Below are 20,979 nucleotides of genomic sequence, written 5' to 3' on the forward strand. Positions count from 1 at the left end.
TTGTGAATGGTGGAATAGGTTTGAACAGTTTAGTGGCATACTCCTGTAAGTTTGCAGATAGACAGCTATGATGATCATGGTGGAATGACTGTAGTCATAATTTTCAATAACCCTTGGAGAATAAACAGTAAAAGGACAACCAAGAATACACAGAAAGAGAGAGAGCAGGAATATGGAGTTGAGTTAGAAGATTGGTAATTATCACATTGAACAGCAGACCAGGCTCATTGAGCTAAATGGTCTACTCCTGCTCCTAGTTTCTATGTTTCAAAAATATTCATCCTATGGCAATTGGAAAGCAAAACAATCAATTAATTGGATGATGGCCAACTGTTACCAAAATAGTCCTTTATTTCATTGTCAACACTTTTACATTTGGAAGAGAAGTGTTCAAATAAAACCACAAAGACAAATATTTTTAATGCCCTTATGACTTTTATCCCAAAATTGTACAAGGTAGTATCTTGGAGACTGAGCTTTAATTATTAGAGAGTTGTCAATCCTGTGATAGTGGACTCACCTCGAGGGCTGCAGTGATTCAAGGTGACTGACGTTTTATTGAATTGAATTGAATTAGTTTTATTATCACATGAGTATAGTGAAAAGTTTACAAGTCGCCACTTAGGGCACCATCTTAGCTACAAAGTATCTAGGTACAGATGCTTCAGCAACAGTTCTTAGGGGAAAAAAAATAGAAAAATAAATAAATTAAAAAGTCCAGCATTACAGCTTGTTGGATTCAATTACAAAACAGAGAAATAAAAAGTTCAGAACAACGGTCCTTCCAACCCAGTCCATGATGTAACCTAGCCTCCAGAGTTCAGGAGGCCTTCACTCCAGACAGCGCCGGACTTTAACTTGAGGCATGGAGACCTCACTGGAATCACATTGAGGCCATGCTGAGGCTATGCCAGGCCAAGAGACCGCCATGTGCCACAGAAAGATCACTATGCGGGCCTAGAGACCACTACGCTAGGCCGCTGAGAGACTGCCACGCAGGGACATGTAACTCTTGATTATAAATGACCTCAGTAACAACTACCAGGTCAGAGAAATGAATCTAAAACAATCCATTGATACTGGACCAAAGGGTCTGCTTCCGTGCTGTACATCTCTATGACTCTCAACTAATTCGTCAATCTCAGTAAGCAACTTAAGGAGAAAAAAAGTCAAGCAAAATATTGTGGATACTGGAAACCTGAAATAAAACCAGGAAGTGCTGGAAATGCTCAACAAGTCTAGCAAGAGAAGCTTGCAGTCTGACGCACTGATGCAGGAACTGACATACATTCAAGGCGATCTGGAACTAGCACAGGTTTATCAAAAGTAGACAAACACAAAGAATTGGCCAATGCGGAAATGAAACATTGCTGCTCCTCCCAAAAGAGTTGGTTTACAGTCAGTTTGGACGCGTCACTTCCCCGAGAATGGCAGCGGACCTAAGGAAATAACAAAAGTTTGTGTGTATTTTAATAAAAATGATAGCTTTAATTTGCTGCAATAGTTAATTGATTTTTAGTCTTTCGGAAGAAAGGTGCGCCTGAGGTTTTTCTTTGGTAAGTTTTCGTTTTTAGCGGATAAAAAGTTTCGGTGCGACTTGCACCTCGCAAAAGTGTAGCGTTTACGACGTGAAGGAATACTTTCGTTTCTCGGTAAAATTGTGAGATAAAGAAACGAAAGCGAGTTTTTTTTAGGCTTGCTGAAATACTTGTGTCACTTGGATGGATATTTGTGGAAAGTGTTATTATCTCAAGATTTAGGTGTGAGATTGAGGTGGGCTATGTCGAAAATAAGGGAAGACTTCTTGCTTTGATTCAAATTGTATTTTTTTTATTCATTGTTGCCCAGAACTCTGAACAAATATTTTAGTCACAAAATGGCAAGTTGTGAGAAGAAAAATACGGAGTCTGCCGATTTACTGGGGAGCATTGACTACTTTTCCATCCCTCTGGTTGCACTGAACTTCTCGGTGAGGAAGAAACTAGCTCTGTTCCTCAATCCGAGAGCTGTAGTGGCGGCGGACTGGACAGTGCTGGCCGAGGAGATGGGCTTTGAGTATCTGGAAATTAAGAACTACGAAAGATTAGACAATCCCACCGGAAAACTGTTGGAAGATTGGCAAGTCAAGGAGGGGTCTTCTGTAGGAAAAATAATGCAGTTACTCCGAAAGATAGAACGCGACGATATCCTTGAGGACGTTACACCAGATATTGGTGAGTCTCTTGTGTTTTTGCTTCACCGACCCAATACATTGGTTTTATTTATTCCAAGAAGATCCATCATTTATTATATTCCCTTAGGGAGCGTGTTAAACCTTCGATTTCGCGCCCCTTCTTTTCCCAAGATGCTGTTGTCACAATAAATGGAGCAGACGAGTTAGAAAGAGGGTTTAATCGCCATGCATGTAGCGTTCTGTTGATGCCTAGTGTGGTTTTGAAGGTCATAGTGAATGTGGCGGTGCTTCTCAATGTAACTAACTGCAAGATAACATTCATCTGTAACTTACTACAACTAAAGTTAAGGTCTTGGAGATATGTGTAAAAAGATATATTTTTAAACCGCAGTTGCTGCTGAAAAGGGATATAGTCTAAAACTGGGAAAAAGTAATAGACTGATTTGATTAGAAAGTCTTTTGTGCAGTTTGATAATGTGGAATTCACTTCTGCAAGGTTTAATGCAGGTAGACAACTTGGAATTGCTGAAAACCTCATTCACTCAGTTTAACTTAAGTCTTGAAAAGACAGAAGTACCTGTAGGTCGTCATGAGGAGTTTCCATCTACAAGTATTTGTGCATTCATTTCAACAAGACCTCATATTCAACTTTCCTTCTACTCAACTTCATAGGGCATTTTAGAAAGTGCATGTACAAGAAAGGCACAGGGAAGTTCAAAATTGCACCATTGAGTATTTCCAGCACTTTCTGGCTTCTTCCTTACATACAAAAAATGTTAACAAGAATCTAATAATAATTTGGAGGTACTGGGGTGGACAAAGTTAAAATTCACACATCAGGTTACAGTCCAACAGGTTTATTTGAAGCGCCGCTCCTTCATCAGGTAGTTGTGAAGGTTAAGATCATGCTCAGAATTTATAGCCAAAAGTGGCCAGTGTCATGGAGATGTGATACAGTAAACAATCTTAGATTAAAACTTCCATCTTTTATAATGGGATATGCTGGCTTCTGTTCTTTGATATATAAATCCCAGGACTTTTTTAAAATTACATGCTCAAGATAACTCAGGTTTTTATTCAATAGGTGTGAATAACAGAAACTAGCATATCCCATTATAAAAGATAAAAGTTTTAATCTAAGATTGTTTACTGTATCATGTCTGCATGTCACTGGACTCCTGTGGCTATAAATTCTGTGAATATGATCTTAACCTCCACAGTGCAGGTTAGGTGAATTGGCTGTGCTAAATTGCCCGTAGTGTTAGGCGAAGGGGTAAATGTAGGAGAATGGGTCTGGGTGGGTTGCGCTTTGGCGGGCCAGTGTGGACTTGTTGGGCTGAAGAGCCTGCTTCCACACTGTAAGTAATCTAATCAAAACCATCTCATGAAGGAGCAACGCTGTGAAAGCTAGTGCTTCCAAATAAACATGTTGGACAATAACCTGGTGTTGTGTGAATTTTAACTAGTAATAATTGTTATACATTGGGCAGAGCACATTTATAACCATGTATTTTTTCATTTGGCTTATATTGATGCCACAATAATTCACTCAACAAGAACAGGTGCTTCGCAGGGGCATTATAAATCACAATAAGCCATGAAAGGAGATCTTGCAGCAGACAACGAAAAGCTTGATCAAAGCAAAAGCAGTAGGTTGTAAGTGGCATCTTAACAGAGAAAAGGGAGATTGAAGCAACAAATTCTACAGTTTAGAGCCTTGGCTAAAATGAACTTGCAAATCATGTTAAGCGATAATTCATTGGAGATGCAGTTGCAGACACTTAAAATATTTCAGAATGAACAAAATAGATATGTTCCAACAAGGAAGAAAAATTCCAAGGGGAAACCCATTGGTGGGTTAACTTAAAAGATGGTATCAAACTTAAAGGAAATGGAACATAATTGCACAAGGATGAGTGGAAAATCAGAAGATCGGGCAGATTAAAAAAAGCAAAGCATGATCAGAAGATTAGTAAGAGGGATTGAAAAAAAAATCTGAGAAAGCTAGCTAGAAATATAAAAACAGTAAGAGTTTGAATTGATATTTATTTAATAGTGTCACTTGTGTCAAGGTAGTTTGAAAAGTGTATAATGCTGCTACATTTCATTAACAAAGCTAGCATTTATTACCCATCCCTAATTGCTCAGAGGGCAGTTTAAGAATCAACCACAAATTCTATGGGTCTGGAGTCATGTATAAGGATGGCAATTGCCTTCCCTGAAGGGCATTAGTGAATTAGTTGGGTTTTTCCAACATTGACAATGGACTCATGGTTGTCATTAGACTCATAATTCCAGATTTTTAGTGAATCCAAATTCCACCATCTGCTGTGGCAGGATTTGAACTCACGCCCCCAGAACATTATCTGGGTCTAATCTAGTGATAATCCACTAGACCATTACCTCCTACATTCCTCCTTTTCTGTATCACATTGTAGTGAAAGGGTCAAAAGACCTCGAAATAACATTCAGCAGGAAGTGATCTGGCACTCAAATCACCTGGTTGTGATGGACTGCATCCAGGATCTTAAAAGAAGTGATTAGTGGGATTGTTAATATGTTGCTTTTAATTTCACAAAATTCCCTAGATTCAGATAAGGTTTCACTAGTTTGGAAAATAGCAAATTATTTTGTTTGTTCCAAGAGGGAGGAAGATAAAGAAGGCCCATTAGCTTAACCATAAAGAAAATGTTAGAAGGTATTATTAAACATGTTCTAGCAGGGCACCTGGAAGAGACCAAATAGTCAAGAAGTGTCAACATGGTTTTGTGAAAAAGAAATAGTGTTTAACCAATTCATTGGTACTCTCTCAGGAAGCAACACTTGGTGTGGATAAAGGGTGGTGTACTTTATTTAAATTTCCAAAAAAGTATTTGATAAGAAACAACATCAAAGGTTAATAGAGAAAATAAAAGCTTACATAGATGGTAACATATTTGTATCAATAGCAGATTGGTTCGGTAATAGGAAATAGCAGGTACACATGGATATTTTCCTCGTTGGCAAGATGAAATGAGTTATGTGCCACAGGGATCATTACTGGGGCTTAAACTTTCACAATTTATAACAATGATTTGTAAGGAAGGATGAAACTATGGTTTTTAAATTTGATGATATGAAGACAGGTAGAAAATGTCATGAGTTATGAAAAGAGTAACGAGGTGATGAAGGGATGTAGATAGATTAAGTGATTGTTTAGAGATCCAACGAGTAGAGAAAATGTCAATTTTTGCAGGAAGAATGAAAAGAAGCATCTGATCTAAATGGTGAGAGATTGCAGGATTCTGAGATGCAGAAGAACCTAAGGTTGTTTTTATGCATCAGTTGTAAAAGGTGAGTATGCAGGTAGAGCAAGTAAATAGGAAAGTTATGTTATTGTTCAGGAATTGAATATTAAAATATGTAAATTGAATATTAAAATATGCTTAAGTTATATAGACCACTAGTGTGACTATGTCTGGAGTTTATGTACAATATTGGACTTTTTTAATGGAAGGATTTAAATGCATTGGAAGCAATTCAGATGATTCCTAGAATAATTTCTGGGATAGGAAGGTTATCTTATGAAAAAGGTTTGGACAGGCTAGGCTTGTATCCACTACAATTTTGGAGAGTTAGGTAAACTTGATTAAATCATTTAAGATCCTAAAGAATCTTGATGTGAATGTGGGAAGGATGTTTTACACTTGTGGGTGAATTTAGGACGAAGAGTCATCCATTAAAGACAGAGGTGAGGAGATTTTTTTTCTCTCTGAAGGACTTTGGAGCTCTGCTACCACTATCTTTTGAGGAAGAGTCTTTGAATACACTTAACTCTGCCTAAGAAACATTCTTGGTGAACAAAGATTTAAAGGCCTTGGTGGGTAGATGGAAGAAGTCAGATCAGCTATGAAAGTCTTGAATGATGGAGAATGCTTGAGTAACTGTCTGCTTCTCCAAGTTTGAATGCTGACAGCTGAAGAGATTACCATCACAGTCGTCTGTGGTTTTGGTGACGGAGGCATTATTCAAGTACAAGAACTGACATATCAGTGCAGTAATGTCAAATAATGCATCACAGAATGGCTGTGATTTTGTTTTTTCAATGCAATTCAATGTGTTTTTTTTTTGTATAGTTCTGCTGTTGACCTAATTTGAGGAACTAGTTTTAAGTTTCCATTTCAGACCTTGAAGGTTTGAATAGAGGAAAGGTCACGTAACTACCTTTTTTTAAAATAAGAAATGAGATGAAATAATTTGGAACTGTTTCATTGGTTTGCTTTAGTTTTATTGCAATTTGGTTCCTCAAGATGCTACCTCTGCAATAACAATCTGTCGAAGAGGGCTTCTCCCAGTTAGCCAAAACCTCAGGGTCACGATCTCTGAGGCAGTAATGGCTGTTGCGGAACTCGGGTGCGATATGTTGCACAGCCTCTTTAAATCTTTGCAACAATGGGTGTAACCTAACTGCTTGAACCAGGAAGCCTGAATCCTGTCCTGCAAAACCTAAGGGCAAAGTTGATTGCTTTATAATTTGAATTCGAGAGTTCACCCTTCACAAGCTCACATTGACCTTTTACTTCTTCCCCAATCGCCAACTTTTTGCCCATCGCACCCCCCCCCCCCCACTCCACCCCCTCTCTCCTCTCTCTCACACACACACACACACACACACACACACACACACACACACACACACACACACACACACACACACACACACACACACACTCTCAGCAACTGCAAGCACCAAAACAGGGTCATGTTGTTAAAAGATTGGGAAACACTTCTATGGAATTCCGGCTTTCTAAACCTGTTGCTTGACAATCAGTTCAGCGATTAGTCATGTCACAGTTTTTAGGGTGGCATCATTTACAGAAAGGGAAAACTGATTCATGCTTTATTTAATATTTTTAAATTTGTTCACCGGATATGGGTGTCATTGACTAGGCTGGCATTCTTTGCTCATACCCAATAGTAGTTAAGAGTTAGCCGAATTGTTTTGGTCTGGAGTCACAAGTACACCATAATCGGTAAGGACAACAGATTTCCTTCCACAAAGTATATTTATGAACCAGATAGTATTTATTTTTAACAACAATTAACAGTGGTTACATATCACTATTAAGCTAGTTTTTTACTTTATTACTGAATTCAATTCAATATCATGGTGGGATTCTAAACCCATGTACCCAGGATAATAGCCTAGGGTTCTGGATTACCATTCTGGTGACATTACTAATATGTTATTATTTCCCATTTATTCCCAGGTTGAGGGTCTTACTAGCAGGACCAGAATTCATAGCCCATCCCTAAATTACTTTGAGAAAACAATGCTGTGCCACTTCTTGGGCCAGTGCAATTCAGGTGTACCATTAGCTTGTGATTTTTTTTAGGATTTTGTATATTCTAAACCAGTATAGCGTCAGATTTGGTTGGGAACTTGGACGTGATGATGTCAGACATGAAGTGTCAGCTGTGGCTTTGAGTCTTTTGTTTGAGTCACAATGCTTGAATGTAAAAGATCCTATGGTGACTATTTCAAAGAGAAGCAGAGAAGTTATGCCTGATATCTTAGTGAATGAACATCCCTCAATTAACGTCACTCAGAAAAAAAAACAATTATTCTTTATCACAATACTTTTTGTGGGAGTTTACTGTTTTCTAATTGCCTATAATATGACTGTAACTACATTTCAAAAAGGCCTAATTGATTTATAAAGTTCTTTAAGGCACTTCCAGGTGGTTATAAATGCATGTTTTTATTCATTTCCCCATGCCTTTGTATTTATCCAGGCAGTGGATTTCATGAGTTTGAGAAGTGATTTGAAGAAGCTTTAGTGTGTTGCTGTAGTGCAAATATTTTTTAAAAAAGTAGTGATTTCTACCTCTCAGGTGTGGTCTAAGAATATCACAGCAGAATCTTCCTGCTCCACTGAGAGTAGGAGTGGGTTCCAGTCAAGGTTAGAGAAATATTGTTAACATCCAGCGCATCATAAATTATAAGCTTTTAAGCCACTGTTTTTACGCTGTCATAACTTAAGTATATTTTGGGATTTCTACCAAAGTCTTCATTGTGCCTATTCTTGTGCCATTATAAAAGATGACAAAAAAAATCACAAATTTCAAAACATTTGCATTCAGAATTTACATTAGCCATATCTCAGTCCTTCGTGAAACCTGCCTCAACTCCAGCATGTTGAACACCATTTGGAAGAACCACTTGAGGGTAGCATGTACACAGTATATATTCTGGGTAAGTAATTTCAGTATCTAAAACCACGAGTGGCTCTAGTACTAAACTTTCTGAACAAACCAAAATGTGAAGAGTGGGTATGAGGCAGGTAATAGGAAAACCTGCTTTGGGTTTGGGGTCTGTTTGGATCACTGAACTCATGACCTCATCTTTTTTTGTAACAGAAGCAAGCTCTCGACGATACCTTAATAAACCAGTTCAAGTGCAATCAGTGGATAGCAGTGAGTCCAAGACCCTAAGACCAGTAGGAATAACAATAAAAGATGACCCTACAGGTAAACAGAATTCAATATCGTTTCATTTTCCTCTAATATTAATAAAATTACAACTGCTATCAGTTCCTAGAAGACTGCTCTTTCCAATTGATTACCTTACCAAATCAAGTTCCAAACATCTAAGAGTTGGGACTATAAAGTGAACTAGATGCGTTATGACAATTGTTGATGGTTTCATGATCACCACCATGGAGACTAGCTTTTAATTCCAGAACGGTAACAGAATTCCAATTTCAAATGTTGCGTTGGGGTTTCAGTCAACACCCCTCAGTATTAGCTTGGGCTTTTAGATTACTAACTTAGTGATATTACCACCAGGCTACCATTTCCTCTAAGTTGCTATACTAAATCCGACTAAAAGCCATAATATTTGCTCTGTAAGAGCAGGAATGTTGAAATTTAGGGATATATATATATATTTAGTTTATATGAAAAGATGAAATTTCTAGCTCAACACTGAGGATAGCTTAAACTAATTGCAGAGTTGGTTTGAATTTAAAATTCAGCTTATTTATATGTAGGTGGGGGATAAAATCAAGATAAATTTCCCTTTAGTTTGTCATACCTTGCCAAATTTGAGGAATGACAACAATGCCTGGTCATCAATCAGTGTGTTCTGTAAGAGCAACCCATTTCCCACACAGACTGAGCAGAAATGGGCCAAGTTTAAGTGTGGGCCAACCCACTTGCATGTGTCACCGAGGAACAAAAAAGGCATATTGCTCCTAATCCAAGTTTGCCTCCCTATGGCAAAAGATTGACATCCTTTACAAACTCTGTCACCATACTGTATTGTGTTTCAATACTCACTGGGTGGCATACTTCAATGCATCTCATCCACTTCCCACACCTCTGCTCTCGAATGCCACCCCACCAACCTCCGTATACATCGCATCTTCCTCTGTCATTTCCGCCACGTACAAATGGACCCCATCACCAGACATATATTTCTTTCCCCACCCCTATCCACTTTCCGTAAAGACCATTCCCTCCACAAGTCCTTCGTTAGGTCCATGCCCCCCAACAATCCACCCTCCCCTGCCACCGCAGGTATTGCAAACCTTGCGCCCACACCTCCCTCTGTTCAAGACCCCAAAGGAGCCTTCCACATCCATCTAAGTTTTACCTGCACTTCCACCCATGTCATTTACTGTATCCATTGCTCCCAATGCGATCTCCTGTACATTGGGGAGACAGAATGCCTACTCGCAGAGTGCTTCAGAGAACATCTCCGGGACACCCACGCCAACCAACCCCACCGCCCCATAGCTGAACGCTTCAACTCCCCCTTCCACTTCGCCAAGGACATGCAGGTCCTGGGCATCCTACATTGCCACTCCCTAACTACCCGACAGCTGGAAAAAGGATGCCTCATCTTCCACCTCGGGACCCTCTAACCCCACAGCGTCAATGTGGATTTCACCAGTTTCCTTATTTCCCCTACCTCCACCTTATCTCAGTTCCAACCTTCCAATTCAGCAGTGCCCTCATGACTGTCCTACTTGTCCATCTTCCTTCCTATCTATCTGCTCCACCCTCCGCTCCGACCTATCACCATTACCCCCACCTTCATCCACCTATTGCATTCTCAGTTACCTTCCCCCCCAGTCCCACCCCTCTCATTTATCTCACCACCCCTCCTGGCTCATAGCCTCATTCCTGATGAAGGGCTTTGCCCAAAATGTTGACTCTCCTACCCCTTGGATGCTGCCTGACCTGATGTGCTTTACCAGCCCCACACTCTCAACGGCATACTTCAACAGACTATAGTATTTTACAAAATACTATATAAATTACTTGAAAGGCACACATTACAAAATCAACTCTATATTTTGTACTCCAGTCTGTGATCTTGTATCATCAACATGAGGTTTGATTAAGAGAAAACAATTTATTTTTATTCATTAATAGGATGAGGGTGTCACTGGCTAGGCCTTGCATTTATTGCCCATTCCTGATTGTGCAGAGAGCAGTTAAGAGCCAACCACATTGCTGTGGGTCTGGAGTCACATGTAGACAAGACCAGGTAAGGATGGCAGTTTCCTTCCCCAAAGGACATTAGTGAACCAGATGTTTTTTTTCTGACAATTGACAATGGATTCATGGTCATCATTAGACTCTTATTTCCAGATATTTATTGAATTCAAATTCCACCATCTACCATGTAGGGATTCTAACTGAAAACATTGCCTGTGTCTCTGGATTAGCAGTCCAGCGATAACATTACTAGGCGATTGCCTCCCCATTTAGCAACATTGGAGAGCAGCAGTATGTGAGATGAATCTTAGAACAGAGGAAAAACATTCATAGACGCCAGACTTTTGCGCAAAATTGAGTGATTATATGGGACTTATGTGAAAGGAAAGATATTTGTGTAGTTTCCATCTATTATTAGAATTGAAATAGACACAATGATAATGCTAGTAGTCTGTGTCTGCCAGTTGGTCTAAAATGAACCCATGGTTTAAACAAGGAAAACTACAGTGATGGAGCAATATTGGAATTATCAGAGAGTAGCATGTAGTAGATGATGGATTAATAAATTGCCATGTCTTGCAGGAGCTGCACCAGAGTTCTTTGATGCCTTCATTTGCTATTGTCAAGCTGATATTGAGTTTGTCCATGAGATGATCAAGCAGCTTGAGCAGTCTGAGTGCAAACTGAAGTTGTGTGTATTTGACCGCGATGTGCTGCCAGGGTCGTGTGTCTGGACCATCACCAGCGAGCTTATTGAGAAAAGGTACGCAGAAATAGTTTGGGTAGAATTTGAAACGAACAAATTTCTTGATGTGTTGACTTACTGTTCCCAATAATCGACTAAGGAAAGGATTTCAGTATTTCTCATTGCAAAATTATGCAAGGCAAGTGATTTCCATTAGCAAACGCATCACCGAAAACTGAAGGAATTTTCAGTTCAGGTTCTCTCATATCAGTCCCTGACTGAAGGAAAAAACCATAGGTAGGTACAATGCTAAGCGTGAGTCGGGTATTGTCAGTCCACTCAAGCAGAGTTAGAGTAACCTGATATGCTTCCTCGCTCGTGTTGAGATTTGGGAGCAATGTTTTTATTTTCAGTTCAAAGCCCATCTCAAAAATCTTATTACTGGTCAATGACTTAGTTCTCAAGCTCTAGAATCCCATATCCTATTTAGATCATCACTTGCCTTTTGTCTGTTTTTCTGTATTCAATTGACCACATATTTGCTATCAGAACTTCTAAGCAGAAATCAACATTCACAAGAAAGATCAAAAGCAAGAATTAAAATGTTAAGAAGAATGAAATGAATTATCGACGTTTTGATTGGAATCTCATGCTTGTTTCCTCCACCTTTTAATGACAGGTGTAAAAGAATGGTGGCGATAATCTCTGATGACTATTTGGTCAGTAATGAATGTGACTTTCAAACAAAGTTTGCTCTGAGTCTTAGCCCAGGTAACGCATTTAACTTTATTGTGTTGAAGTTACTATTATCTATTGAAGTTATTACAATATCTATTGAAGTTACTTATCTTGCAGTTTCTAGTCCTTCCAAGTTCTTTCACCATATAGGGTTTTAACTAACACCTGCTTCAGGATTTGCGATTTTCACTTTTTTTTCCAATCTATGTGGGCTGTTGCCATAACTCCTTATTTATCTTAATATTTTTCTCTCAAATAAAATTGCTGATGAGTTTTATTGTTTTTTCTTATGAAACTCTAATTCCAGTCCTGCTGAACATGGAAAGGAACTGAAGTTGTTTTCTCTCAAATCAAAAAAGAAATTCCTGGAGAAACTCAGTAGCTCTGTTGGCATCTGTAGTGAGAAAGATTTAATGTTTCAAGTTCAACATGACTCTTCAGAACTAAAAAAGCATCGTACTGCATTTGTGCCTAGAACTTTGTTTCTCTCTCTATTGATGCTACCTACTGAGTTTCTTCAGCAAAATAAAAACCCAAAGAACTGTGGGTGCTGGAAATCAGAATCAAAAACAAGTTGCTAAAAAAGCTCAGCAGCATCTGTGGAGAAAGATCAGAGTTAACGTTTCGGGTTCAGTTCTGAGGAAGGACCTGAAACGTGAACTCTGATTTTTCTCCACAGATGCTACCAAACCTGCTGAGCTTTTCCAGTAATTTGTCTGAGTTTCTCCAATTTCAAATCTCCAGCATCCACAGTACTTTTCTTTTAAGCCCACTCCCATACTTCCATGGGTGCATGCGCAGTTTCTCCAACTATTTACATCAATACAGTGGTGCTCCATTCATTTCTTGAAACATTCCACTCACTGCTCACTCCTGCTGACTGCCTAGTCTTCAAGCTCACTCGCCCTCTTTCTCACTGCTCCATTTGTGACCTCTGCCCCCACCAGGGTCTGTATTTGCCCTTTTTTGCTGCTGGCTCACTTCCACTTATTCCCACCCAATTCCTTCACCTCTGGGACAGGTTGGAAGAACAAATGGTAGGAAGGGACTGAAGAGAGTGGCTAGAGACTGTGGAAGAGAAAGAGTAAGATCTCCAGTGACAAGGGAGAGTGGAACAGGAGGAACAGGAAAAGCAGAAGGGCACCAGACTAGTGGTGTCTTCTTTTCAGTCTTTGTTCAATCTTTATCACCTTTAATGCAGGCTGCTGTCTGTAATATAATTAATAGCAAAGCCACAGGAACTGCCAGTGCATCTGCATATGTGCAGGAAGTACTTTCATTCGTGAAGTCTCAGGCAGACTTGGGAGAAGTAGTTGAGGTTTTGGGGACAGTGGTCAGGGATGTTGGAAGGGAGGGATGAGAATGTAGTGATAAGTTGAGTTGATCAATTGCATAGTTACTAGTGAATGAGAACCACTTTTGATTTGTCACATCTCCCAAGTAACTAGTTGGGAGTTGGGTAAATGAGTTAGTACTTGTGAAGATTGAATATACGGCAGAACTGGAGACTATTTGAGTGCTCCAGGTGCACAATAAATCACCCATCTTAAATCTTACAACTTCACTGGGAAAAGTCCTCCAATAATTCAACTATACTATTTCACAAGTCATCACAAATGTGCAAATACCCAACTTTAATCACAAAGGTGATCCATTTTTTTTTGGAATGACTGCTTTTCCAGACAAAACCAGGTTGTTATTAACAAGGAAATGACTAACTATTGTAAATAGACTAATTCTTTAATAAATGGCAGAGAGAAGTTAGGATTACTATATCCCTTTGGAACCCCTAAATACACACTCACTTATTCACAAATAAGACAAACAGAAGATAGATAGCTTTACATAAATATAATGGTTGGAAAACTATAGACTTCAAAAACAAAATTCTGAATCTCAATTCTTTTAATTTTAGCAACAATCACATACTGTTGTCTGCAGAGTTATAGTAATTTTTCAATTTGATGATTGAACGAATACAATTAAGTCTTTTCTTGGGTTAGAATTCTCTCAAGTTTCATGATTTGTCTTTTCACACATGGAAAGGAGAGGAAGAAAGAGATAGATGTTTTTAAATTACTGGCTGTCGGTGTCTTCAGATGCACTGCACTTTCAGATCCATGACAAAATGCAGCTGGACTAATCTGATGGGCTTTCATCAGGAAGTTTTCCTTTAAAGACTCCTGATACCATTTGCTTAAAAAAGCAACATTGCCCTTTGTGTGTGTACCATTTGATTTTTCCAAGTTGGAAAGCTTTCCCAGTATTTTAGCCATATAGCAATCCCTGACTTCCATTCCAGTTTATTGTACAAGGAGAGAAAATGTGAGGTCCTATACAGGTTGATATTTTATTTTATCAAGACCCCTGAGCAGTTCTTTCAGAGAGAGATGAGAAGGATGTTCGTGAGGTAATGAATCAATGGAATTAGTGCAGACGGCTGAAGAGACTGGATAATTAAGAGATTTTTTTAATCAGTGACAGACTTGAGGGTGAAAGGGAAAAGACAGGAAAATGGAGTCGATCAATCTCAACTCCGTAATCTTGTTGAACCATGCAGCAGAGTCAATGAGCTGAAGGCCTACTTCTGCGTCTGTGTCTAATGGGATAAATCAGGGTCTCTGAAGATCCAGGCTTAGAAGATATAAGGCTTTGTTTCCTAGCTTCTGACTTCAAAGATTTTTCTTGCCCATTATCCCTCCTTTACTGAGCTGTCAACTCCAATTTGTCAGAAGGAAGAGGTTATGTCTTGGCAACCCTTCTTTCCACCCCTATTCTTATCACATGTCAGGAGAACATGAGAATGAATCTTCCTCATTTCTAGCATGTGTCTTGTTGAAGCTACTGTTGGAGCACCAGGGGCCCAAGAGTACCTGGTTCTTGGTGTGTTGAGAAAAGGGACGAAAATACTTTTTCTCTGGCTGCTTGTAGCATTGCTGAGTGTTGTATTAATGTGCTGTACAGATGTGCTTTCCAGATGTGCTTCCTTTTCTGTGTCTGTCTTGACTCACCTCAACCAGAGCTGATGAGTATTGCAAGGAAGAGGATGAAGTAAAATGGTTACATTTCCTGATTGCTGTCATTGACACCAGCTGGAAAGTTTCAAGTTTATAAAATGTCTATTAAACACTGGCTTAGTGTTTTCTATATCATTCCTGACTAAGAATGACTTTTTTTAACACTGTTACCTGGACTTGCACATGTACATAAAATTAGCAGTTAATTCAATAACCAAAGGTGCACAGCAGGAGTTTTTTCATACAAAGATTCTTGGGGTTACAGTGTAACATTATCAAAGACAATGGGGGTGAATTATTGTAAATACACTAATTCTTTAAGTTAGGATTACTAATATACTACTATGCAACTTTAACTATACAGTATTTAGCCACGAAGTAGTTAAACACAAGAAAATATTCAGGGAAGTGTAGCTTAATGATAAAGGGGTACTTAATGGTGTTTGTGTTGTGAGCTGTGGGATCAGTAGCCTTCTGTGAAGAATTTTGTTGGGAAGCAATGAAACCACAGGATGTTTGGAGTATATAATTCCCACCCAAGACAATAGGAGGCAGGAAGGACATCAGAGAGAAAATCTTAAATAGAGGAGTGAATATTAAATCTGACATTGATTTCAAATCCCACAGGTGCCCGAGACAAGCGCCTGATCCCTGTCAAGTACAAGCAGATCAAGAGGGAATTTCCAAGCATTCTCCGTCACATCACGTTGTGTGATTACACAAACCCAAGCACCAAAGCGTGGTTCTGGAAGAGGCTCGCTAAAGCACTCTCACAACCGTGAGAGGAGACCCTAAAGGGAGCAGAGGTACTCTAGGTGATTATGGTGATTACACTGTAAGAATGAAGACAGCTTCGGGTTCTACCACAAGCTGATTCCATTAAATCTGTTCCAAATAACCAGCTCTGCTATCTTGACTATACATTACTTTCTTCAGTATTAAAAGGATTGGGTCTCTTCTCACTAGCGATGTAGAAGAAAAAATGTATTGAATAAATTCAAGATGCAGCCAAGATCAAATCCTTAAGATGCAGAACTATTTTGAGTGTTAAATTCAGTACATTTTGCTTCATATAGAAACAAATCCACCACATCTATAAAGATACCTGTTGTCACACATAGTTTGCCTAGAATAGTGTCAGTTTTCACATTTACCTCAATACCTAGCATGGCGTTACGACCACTTCTCTCAACTTCTTAACTGTTTCTACATTGTCAGACTACTTGTCTGACGTCAATACTTGGTAGGCAGAAATTTCCTCCAGTGAAATACTGGGAAAATTAAAGACATTTAAAAATCTGAAAATGAGAGAAAATAATGATCATGAAACTGTTATCAATTATCAGGAAAACCCAGCTCGTTCACTAATGCTCTTTATGGAAGGAAACTATTGCTCTCACCTACATGTGACTCCAGACCCACATCAATATGACTGACTCTTTGCAATAAATGCTGGCCGAGCCAGTGATATCCACATCCTGCGAATGAATAAAAAACAATATCTCTGCTATAAAATTTGTTCCCTGGACACCAACTCTAATGTTTTTAATAATTGAATCTAAACCACACCTTTTACAATCTTGATGTTGGAATTTGACCCCAAGATAGCTGTTGATAACCCATCTGGGTCCTCAGTAAAAATGTCTATTTCCTCTTCCATAACATCTGATTCTGCTACTGTCTTAAATGATCTGTTGCTGAAACTCTGACTTGTGTCCATGTTAGCTCCAGAGTTGACCATTCCGTTCCTGGTTAGTTTGACACATGTTCCATTCTCTGAACTTTAAGGTCATCCAAAACTCTGCAGCCTATATTCAAACTAGCATTCAGTCCTGTTCACCCATTGCCCCTGTGATTACTGACCTCCTAATTGCTCCCAGATTAACAAGGTCCTTTTTTATATAATTTTTGTAGTCCTTGTATTCAATTCCTTCCAAGGGTTCTCTACTCCATATTACTGTAACCTCATCCAGCCCAAACAAAGATATCTTTGAGTTTTAGCTTCCTAACCATCTGTGACCTTAATCACTTCAAAACTGATTATTGTGCCTTCAGCTGAGATGACCCTAAATTCCTGCCTTTAATCTCAATGCATCCTTATTTTGCTTTTGTCTTTGAAGATACTCCTTCAAACACATCTCTGACCAAACTTTTGGTCATCATCCATAATATCATGTATTTTAGTGTCAAACTTTGTTTAGATTTTGCTCCACCTAAACACTTTAGATCTTTTTATAAAATTAAAAGTTCCAGAAAATACAAGTTTTTGGTGGAATCCAGAACCAGAAGTGATCAGTATAAAGTAGTAACTTGTGAACCCAGTAGAACATTTACATGTCATCCCTAACCATTAATAGTAAGGTGGAATAGTCACCAAAAGGAGTTGTTGAGATAAGTAGCAGATGCATTTAAGGAGAAGCTAGACAGGCACATGCAGGGAAAGGAATAAAATATGTTGATTGGTTAGATGAAGAAATCTGAAAGGAGATTTATTTGAAGTATAAATGCTGGCATTGACCTTTTGGGCTGAATAACCTGTTTTCAATTATATGTACATCCCAGCATGTCACTGAGAATCTGTATACTGCTTTGGAGAAAAACCTAAAAATAATTGATATCAATACAGATGACCATAAAGCTCTGAGACTACTCTAAAAAAACAACAGTTTCATTAATATCCTTTGGGGAAGGAAATATGTCATCAATACCAATGGTGGTAATTTAGCTTATTTGTGACTCCAGTCCCATGCTGATGTCTGATCATTAAATATCCTCTGAAATGATTTGAAAGAGGTCCATAGTCACTTTCAGTGCAGGTACAAATAGTTAGTTAGTGACTCTTGAACCTTGATGCAGAAAACGTATCAGAGAATGTGTTGCAACTAACATTTATTTTTCTGACAACTTAAGAAAAATGAACTTTTTCTTGGTCTCTGTAGGGACAACTTTCAATTCAACTTGTGGAAAGGGCTTTTTCTTTTCTTCTTGGCTGTTACATATTCAGTAAAATTGTCATGTTTTTTCATTAATGTTTTATGTATTTTTTAATGTGAAAAACAGCTAAAATAATAAAAATTTTATAGAAGTCCAGTTTCAAGTTTCTCTAGTGCTTCACCAGTGGTTGATATGATCGTAATAGTTGTTTTTTTTCTCAGTGATGAAATATAACATGTCTGCACAAACACTCATCTTAAAGGTTAGAACCAAATTATACATGGCTTCCTTCTTCCTTTTATTTCAATTGAATTAATTTATATTTATATACACCAAAGCACAGTTCTAGGTGCCATGACATTTGGTCCTCAAGGATAGCAAATCCAGAGGTGTCTCAATGCCTGTGGGTTGAGCTGGAATTAATTGTAAGATATTATTAAGGCCAGAAGGCTTGACTTTTTTCATCAATAACTAGATTATTTAATGAGTGTAACTATGATATTAAAGAGTATGATGGAATAGTATGGTGGTATGGGAGTAATAAATCTAAAGACCTATGATCAAAGTCATGAGCTCAAATCCCACTTTGGCAATTTGGTAAATTTATATTCAGTTAATCAAATGAATCTGAATAAAAAGCTATTATTAATCATGAAATTGCTGTAAAAATTCATCTAATTCAATAGTGTCTTTTTTTAGGTAGGGAAAAATATGACCCTTACCTGGTCTAGTCTGTGTGCGACTCCGAATCCAAAGCAACATGTTTGACTCCTCAACATCTTCAAAATGGCTGAGCAAGCAATTTAGTTGTCTTAAATGTAATAAATTCTGCCTTCAATAGCATTGGCCATTTCATAGAAAGCAATACATGAAAAATGTAGGAAGTCACAACTTCCAATTGGCATGTTACAAGAAAAAGTAGCAATAACATGCATATGTTTTTAAGCAAAAGCAAGATACAGCAGCAAAACAAAACAATAATATACTAATTGCAAAATAGACCCGTCGTCCATTATGCTGATAGGTTCTCCAGGTCCAAAGGGGAAAAAAACCATGAACAAGGGCAGGATTAAAATACTGTGGAGGATATCTCACAAAGGAATGTCCACTGTTCTCAATGCAAGAGGCTAATTCATTCTGCACGTAGGTGTAAAACTAGAAGGAAGCAGAAAAATAAGCAGGTACAGATGGTATGCAATTTCTTTACCTTCACAGATCTGTGCATTTACTTCACATGGCAATCCAAAAATGAAACCCGCAGAAGTAAGGTTTGAAGTTTATGATGGCACTGTACTTGTGGCAAGAGGCCAAATTACTCTGCATGCCCAAGAAGAAAGCTCAAGATGCACAGAATAGATGGCAAGCAAAAGTCACCTGTCTCTGCCACAGCAAGTTTAAAGCCTGGACTGGTAACCCTCAATGTGCAAAAAAAGAATTTTGCAACTTATTAAATTATACTAAACGACAGATAGTAGATCAGATCCTAGAAATATCAAACAATGTCCTGCACAAGGTCATGGGCTATAAAGTGAAGCAGAGCAGAATACACTCAATGCATCCTGTAGTTGTTTCAAGTGTCACCTGCCCCGACAACCTCAGAGGCACCTGTTCCCTCAGGCACCATTGCAGATGTCAGGTCAGCCTTTTTGAGAGTGAACCCATAGAAAGCAACTGGCCCAGATGGAGTCCGTGGCCATGCACGAGCTGGCAGGAATATTGGCCAACATTGTTAACCTCTTCTTCCTACGATCTTAAATCCCCTTTTGCTTCAAGAAGGCCACCATCATCCTGATACCGAAGAAAACACCTGCAACATGCCTCAATGACTAACGTCGGTGGCTCTGACCTCTACAGTTATGAAGTGCTTCAAGAAGTTAGTCATGACTCATATCAATTCTAGCCTTCCAGCCTGCCTTGATCCCTTGCAATTTGCCTAGTGTCACAGATGCAATCTCCCTGGCCTTAGACACATTCCTGGAACATCTGTAAAATAAGGATACCTACATCCTACTCATCGACTAAGCTCTGCCTTCAACACTGTAATTGAAGCCAAACTAATCTCAAAACTCTGAGATCTAGGCCTCTGCTATGCCCCGTGCAACTGGATCCTCAACTTCCTGACCCACAGACCACAGTCAGAATAGGAAACACCACCTCCTCCATGACAATCCTCAACACGGGCGCCCCGCAAGGCTGTGTTCTCAGTCCCTTCATTATACTCCCTGTACACTCAGGACTGTGGCCAAATTTCATCCTAACTCCATCCACAGGTTTGCTGATGACACCACTGTTGTAGACTGGATCTCAAACAATGAAGAGACAGAAATCAGGAAGGAGATAAAGTACTTGGTGGCATGGTGTAAAGATAACAACCTCTCCCTCAATGTCAGCAAAATGGAAGAGCTGACTTCAGGAAGCAAGATAGAAGGAATGTTCCTATCTAGCTCAATGGAGCGGAGATGAAGAGAGCCAAAAGCGTCAAATTACAAGGAGTGATGATTACCAATAATCTCTCTTGGTCAATCCACTTTGATGAGACAGTCAAGAAAGTACAATAGTGCCTCTATTTGCTCAGAAGGCTAAGAAAATTCAGCATGTCCGTAAAGACTATTACCAAATTTTATAGATGTACCATAGAAAGCACTCTTATCTGGATGCATCATGACTTGGTATGGCAACTGCTGTGTCAGGACTGTAAGAAACTACAGAGAGTTGTGAACACAGCCCAGTCAATCATGCAAGCCAACCTTCCATCCATTGACTCCATCTACACTTTTCACTGCCTTGGAAAGACAGCCAACATAATCAAAGATCCCTCCCACCCTGGTTAGAATCTCTTTCAATGTCTTCCTTTGGGAAGAAGATATAAAAGCTAAAACACATGTCCTGAAGATATGGGTGTCCGGTCCTCTAAGAGAGTTAAAAGCTAGCAGAATGACCTGACA

The 20,979-nt window shown here is 38.9% G+C and overlaps 1 protein-coding gene across 2 annotated transcripts; it reads left to right on the top strand.

The window, feature by feature from the left end:
- The first annotated feature begins 1,352 nt into the window (after positions 1-1,352).
- Positions 1,353-18,190, top strand: myd88 (MYD88 innate immune signal transduction adaptor). 2 transcript variants are annotated; one of them, XM_072570024.1, is made up of 6 exons: positions 1,353-1,456; positions 1,849-2,213; positions 8,573-8,683; positions 11,243-11,423; positions 12,025-12,116; positions 15,728-18,190. In XM_072570024.1, the coding sequence occupies exons 2-6, from the start codon at positions 1,877-1,879 to the stop codon at positions 15,880-15,882; spliced, it is 876 nt and encodes a 291-aa protein (XP_072426125.1). In that variant the 5' UTR covers positions 1,353-1,456; positions 1,849-1,876; the 3' UTR covers positions 15,883-18,190. The 2 variants fall into 2 exon arrangements, with proteins under 2 accessions (XP_072426125.1, XP_072426124.1); XM_072570023.1 differs by having other exon boundaries at positions 1,378-1,556.
- The last annotated feature ends 2,789 nt before the right edge of the window (positions 18,191-20,979 follow it).

The sequence above is a fragment of the Chiloscyllium punctatum genome, chromosome 5 (genome assembly GCF_047496795.1).
Source record: "Chiloscyllium punctatum isolate Juve2018m chromosome 5, sChiPun1.3, whole genome shotgun sequence".
Classification (NCBI taxonomy): Eukaryota; Metazoa; Chordata; class Chondrichthyes; order Orectolobiformes; family Hemiscylliidae; genus Chiloscyllium; species Chiloscyllium punctatum.

Excerpts from the sequence above, each read along its gene's own strand:
- myd88 (XM_072570024.1), top strand. The coding sequence starts at position 1,877 with ATGGCAAGTTGTGAGAAGAAAAATACGGAGTCTGCCGATTTACTGGGG. Across the intron at positions 2,214-8,572 it reads GGACGTTACACCAGATATTG|AAGCAAGCTCTCGACGATAC; the intron begins GTGAGTCTCTTG and ends TTTTTGTAACAG. Across the intron at positions 12,117-15,727 it reads TGCTCTGAGTCTTAGCCCAG|GTGCCCGAGACAAGCGCCTG; the intron begins GTAACGCATTTA and ends CAAATCCCACAG.